Source organism: Aulonocara stuartgranti (assembly GCF_965226115.1).
Source record: "Aulonocara stuartgranti genome assembly, chromosome: 8".
Classification (NCBI taxonomy): domain Eukaryota; kingdom Metazoa; phylum Chordata; class Actinopteri; order Cichliformes; family Cichlidae; genus Aulonocara; species Aulonocara stuartgranti.
Window position 1 is genome coordinate 31,683,442 of NC_138959.1, and position 6,000 is coordinate 31,689,441.

A 6,000-nucleotide genomic window follows, 5' to 3' on the forward strand; every position below is an offset into this window, starting at 1 on the left:
TCATTTTTGCCATAATCGAGCAGCCCTAATATTAGGGATGATTGGCAGTGAGCCGCAGATGCGTTAAATGAAGGAAGGGTCACGTGTCGCGCTCAGGGATTTGACCTGAACGTGTCGACCTGTGATGGACGAATTCACAGGTCCAGGTTATGATTGTCAATTCAATTCAATTCAATTCAATTCAATTTTATTTATATAGCGCCAAATCACAACAAAAGTCGCCTCAAGGCGCTTCATAGATACAGAGAAAAACCCAACAATCATATGACCCCCTATGAGCAAGCACTTTGGCGACAGTGGGAAGGAAAAACTCCCTTTTAACAGGAAGAAACCTCCGGCAGAACCAGGCTCAGGGAGGGGCGGCCATCTGCTGCGACCGGTTGGGGTGAGAGAAGGAAGACAGGATAAAGACATGCTGTGGAAGAGAGACAGAGGTTAATAACAGATATGATTCAATGCAGAGAGGTCTATTAATACATAGTGAGTGAGAAAGGTGACTGGAAAGGAAAAACTCAATGCATCATGGGAATCCCCCGGCAGCCTACATCTATTGCAGCATAACAAAGGGAGGATTCAGGGTCACCTGGTCCAGCCCTAACTATATGCTTTAGAAAAAAGGAAAGTTTTAAGCCTAATCTTAAAAGTAGAGATAGTGTCTGTCTCCCGAATCCAAACTGGAAGCTGGTTCCACAGAAGAGGGGCCTGAAAACTGAAGGCTCTCCCTCCCATTCTACTTTTAAATACTCTAGGAACAACAAGTAGGCCTGCAGAGCGAGAGCGGAGCGCTCTAATAGGGTGATATGGTACTACAAGGTCATTAAGATAAGATGGGGCCTGATTATTTAAGACCTTGTATGTGAGGAGCAGGATTTTGAATTCAATTCTGGATTTAACAGGAAGCCAATGAAGGGAAGCCAAAACAGGAGAAATATGCTCTCTCTTTCTAGTCCCTGTCAGGACTCTTGCTGCAGCATTTTGGATTAGCTGAAGGCTTTTCAGTGAGTTTTTTGGACATCCTGATAATAATGAATTACAGTAGTCCAGCCTGGAAGTAATAAATGCATGAACTAGTTTTTCAGCGTCACTCTGAGACAGGATATTTCTAACTTTAGAGATGTTGCGCAAATGGAAGAAAGCAGTCTTACATATTTGTTTAATATGTGCGTTGAAGGACATGTCCTGGTCAAAAATGACTCCAAGGTTCCTCACAGTGTTACTGGAGGCCAAGGTAATGCCATCCAGAGTAAGAATCTGATTAGATACCATATTTCTAAGATTTTCAGGGCCGAGTACAATAACCTCAGTTTTATCTGAATTAAGAAGCAGAAAGTTAGCGGCCATCCAGGTCTTTATGTCTTTAAGACATTCCTGCAGTTTAACTAATTGGTGTGTGTTATCTGGCTTCATGGACAGATAGAGCTGGGTGTCATCTGCATAGCAGTGAAAATGTATGCTATGTCTTCTAATGATACTGCCTAAGGGAAGCATGTATAATGTAAACAGAATTGGTCCTAGCACTGAACCCTGTGGAACTCCATAATTAACCTCAGTGTGTGAAGAGGACTCTCCATTTACATGCACGAATTGGAGTCTATTAGATAGATATGATACAAACCACTGCAGCGCAGTACTTGTAATACCTACAGCATGTTCTAATCGCTCTAATAGGATATTATGATCAACAGTATCGAACGCTGCACTGAGGTCTAGCAGGACAAGCACAGAGATGAGTCCACTGTCAGAGGCCATAAGAAGATCATTTGTAACCTTCACTAAAGCTGTTTCTGTGCTGTGCTGAGCTCTGAAACCTGACTGAAACTCTTCAAATAAACCATTCCTCTGCAGATGATCTGTTAGCTGTTTGACAGCTACTCTTTCAAGGATTTTTGATATGAAAGGAAGGTTGGAGATTGGCCTATAATTAGCTAAGACTGCTGGGTCTAGAGATGGCTTTTTGAGTAAAGGTTTAACTACAGCCAGCTTGAAGGCCTGTGGTACATAGCCGATTATTAGAGATAGGTTGATCATATTTAAGATTGAAGAATTAATTAATGGCAGGACTTCTTTGAGCAGTTTTGTAGGAATGGGGTCTAAAAGACACGTTGATGGTTTGGAGGAAGTAATTATTGAAGTTAACTCAGAAAGATCAATTGGAGAAAAAGAGTCTAACTTAATATCAATGGTACTAAGAGTAGCTGTAGATAATATTACATCTGTGGGATGATTATTGGTAATTTTTTCTCTAATGATAAAAATTTTATTTGTGAAGAAGTTCATGAAGTCATTACTAGTTAACGTTAAAGGGATGGTTGGCTCAAAAGAGCTCTGACTTTTTGTCAGCCTGGCTACAGTGCTGAAGAGAAACCTAGGGTTGTTCTTATTTTCTTCAATCAGTGATGAATAGTAAGATGTTCTGGCTTTGCGGAGGGCTTTCTTATAAAGCAGCAAACTATTTCTCCAGGCTAAATGATGATCCTCTAGATTTGTGACACGCCATTTCCTCTCCAGATTACGAGTCATCTGCTTTAGGGTACGTGTTTCAGAATTATACCACGGAGTCAGGTACTTCTGATTTGAGGCCTTAGTTTTCACAGGAGCTACAGTATCCAGAGTCGTACGTAGTGAGGAGGTGAAATTATTAACAAGATAATCGACCTCTGTTGGGGTAGCGTTCAGATAGCTGCTTTGCTCTGTGTTGGTACAGGGCATTGGAGATGATAACAGTGGGTGGATTATATTCTTAAACTTAGTTACAGTGCTTTCAGAAAGACATCTACTTTGATAAAGTCTACTCTTCACCGCTGTGTAATCAATTATTGTAAAAGTAAATGTTATCAGGAAATGATCAGACAGGAGAGGGTTTTCAGGAAACACTGTTAAATGTTCAGTTTCTATGCCATATGTTAAAACAAGATCTAGAGTGTGATTAAAGTGGTGGGTGGGTTCTTTTACATTTTGAGAGAAACCAATTGAGTCTAATAACAGATTAAATGCCATGTTGAGGCTGTCATTTTTAACATCTACATGGATGTTAAAATCACCCACAATAATTATTTTATCTGAGCTCAGAACTAAATTAGATATAAAGTCTGAGAAATCAGACAGAAACTCTGTGTAAGGCCCAGGTGGACGATAGATGATAACAAGTAAGACTGGTTTCTGAGTTTCACAGCTGGGGTGGACAATGTTAAGCATCAGGCTTTCAAATGAATTAAAAGTCTGTCTTGGTCTTTCATTAATTAATAGGCTGGTGTGAAAAATTGCTGCCACACCTCCCCCTCGGCCTGTGCTTCGAGATTTCTGGTAGTTAGAATGGCTCGGGGGTGTTGATTCATTTAAACTAACATAATCATCCTGCTGCAACCAGGTTTCTGTAAGGCAGAGTAAATCAATTTGTTGATCAATTATTAAGTCATGTACTAACAGAGACTTGGAGGAGAGAGACCTAATATTTAATAATCCACATTTCACTGTTTTACTCTTTGGTTCAGATGTGGATACTGTATTGTTCTTTCTTTGTAATTGTTTATGTTTAAGTTGTTTGTTGCTGGTTTTTAGTTTGTTTTTTGTCTGTTTGGGAGCTGACACAGTCTCAATGGAGATGGGTTTTTGGGGGGGTAGCAGGAGGAGAGAAGCTGCAGAGAAGCGTGTAAGACTGCAACTCTGCTTCCTGGTCCCAACTCTGGATAGTCATATTTTGGGGGGTTTAATAAATTTGTCCATATTTCTAGAAATGAGAGCTGCTCCATCCAAAGTGGGTGGAGCAGCAATCACAATATGATTTGTTAAGCTTTCAGTATATGTGGGAATTTACTGCACGTCACTCTAACAATGATAAAGGCTGTTTATTATTCTAACTAATCTGCTGTATAGTGTGTGTGATGAGCTCTGGTCACATGATCTGCATGTGAACACGTTTATCTGTGTTTTTCATTTGCAGAGCTACAGAGCCAAGCTAACACCCGGCAACGAGTCTGAGGCTGAGACTGAAGCCTTGTGTGCCTTCATCCAGCAGTTCACTGGCATTGAATACAACAAGGTATACTGTGTCTGACCCACACGTTCACACACAAGTATTCCTTTATGTGGCATCAGCGTTAAAGGCCACACAACCTGAGCTTTTTGCCTGTAAGGTAAAGATGGTGACTGTAACACAGTCTGGAGCTGCTGTTCCAGCACAGTCTGTGTGTGGTGCAGGTTTGACTCAACAATGATGTGATGTTTGGAGCTGTTATGGAGACTAAAGTAAAACATGCGGTTAAATCAAAGCTTCGTACAGTTTCTCACTGAAAGCTGACATTTGTAACTCCTGAATATCAAAACATCTTCATTTTGCATTTTCATATACATAAGATCTGTGATGTTCATTATTATGTGTCACTTACTTTTCTGAAAACAATAATATCTCCGCGAGCACGCAGTAACGTTTGCTATGAACTTACAGTCGTCTCCATGGTTACGTCCTACAGCTTTTGGAGACTCTGCTCCCGCTGTCAGACCTGAATGCACGCGTCAGTGTGGCCGTGGACCTAATCACCTCCGCTCACAAGGACATCGACCGAGACTCACTGCACTTTGCAGCCTCCGCCTTCTACTACAAGCTAAAGGCTGCTGATGCATATGTACCTACTGCAAAATACCACGGCAGCGTGAAGCTGCTGCGCGCCGAAACCAGCAGCGAATATGAGCAAAACCTGGGAGCTGACTATAAGCTCAGCGAGGTAACGATGCACATTTACATCAGTCTGTAGTACTTATCTTCACTGTGCGTGTGTTTCTATAAACTCAGTCTGAGCCTTCCAATGTTCAAACTGTGTACTGCGTCTTTCTTCAGGTCTGTGATGGCGAGGTGTCGGTCCACGTCATCGAGGGAGATCACCGCACTTTCCTAGAAGGCGCGGGGGCGGAGTCTATCAAGAACATCATTCATAACTCGCTGGCTGAGCGAGCTGTCAAACCAAGGGAGGGTTAAACATCCACCGTCTCTTCACCCTAATTCCTCAGCTTTCCCCAAACTAGACTGTAAATGTGCCGTTATAGGAAGTCTTTGCACTGCTTATGTTTACATGCTACTGTTATCCTAATATCCCAAATGGTAATGGTTAGTGAACCAATCAACATCTCACAGCTCCATCGATTCCAACTGCAAGTTTTGTTTTGTTTTTTGTTGCCATGTTGTTTGCAGAAGTTCATCCCACAACAAAATACGTGGTTAAAAAATGAATGTAACAAAGTAACAAACACTGACACATTGAATCCTGAATTACATAACATCACTTAAATTGGTGTTTCTGCTCATGCAGACATCAGTAGACAGACAAACGCGCTGCGACCAGCCTGATGAGCGACTGTGGAGGGCTGACCTTGCAGCCGTGTTTCTGCACACTAACTACTCGTAACACCAGTTGGAGGCATTTTATTTTGTGACATTTGTTTACTTTTCAGTCATGTGACCACACAGTCATCAGTTACTGTGGCAACCAGCAAATGTTTACGTTGTCAGTAAGTTAACAACAAATTAATTGTTTCATAAACTGTGTTTTAACAATGACACTCGTGTTACTGTAATTTACAGACCAGTTATTTCACTAATTCAGAAGAAAAACTGCTTTTCTTCATGATGGACTGTATCAAACACACGCTGTTGTTCTGACAGACGCCTGTGACAGAGGCGTCGCTAAGGACCAAATGTGTCTCTTCAGAGGTTAATCAGAGATGTGAATGATCACTGTAACAGTGAGATCATATTTACTGATGTAACCTCTGAGAAACTGTTTCCTTTTAAAGGCTTTGGTCCAGAGAGCTAAAACCTCAGCAAATAATCCAAACCTGAGTACAACAGCTGGCCTGAGACCTGTGATTGGGTCAGTGAAGGAAGCTGCTGATTGGAGATGAATGTGCTGAGGAGTCACAGTACGATGGACGTGACAATAAAGGCCTCTGTGTTTTATTGTAATATTTCTGTTATGTTTTGTAGGACTAATAAAGGCCTCAACAGTC

At 41.5% G+C, this 6,000-nt stretch overlaps 1 protein-coding gene across 2 annotated transcripts in view; it reads left to right on the forward strand.

Moving 5' to 3' along the window:
• fasn (fatty acid synthase) overlaps positions 1-6,000 on the forward strand; it is a 29,202-nt gene extending 23,202 nt beyond the window's left edge. For both annotated transcript variants that reach the window (XM_082545412.1, XM_082545413.1), the window contains exons 40-42: positions 3,941-4,039; positions 4,470-4,721; positions 4,835-6,000. In XM_082545412.1, coding sequence (XP_082401538.1) covers positions 3,941-4,039; positions 4,470-4,721; positions 4,835-4,972 — 489 coding nt within the window. In that variant the 3' untranslated portion in view covers positions 4,973-6,000. The remainder of the gene's footprint in view (positions 1-3,940; positions 4,040-4,469; positions 4,722-4,834) is intronic.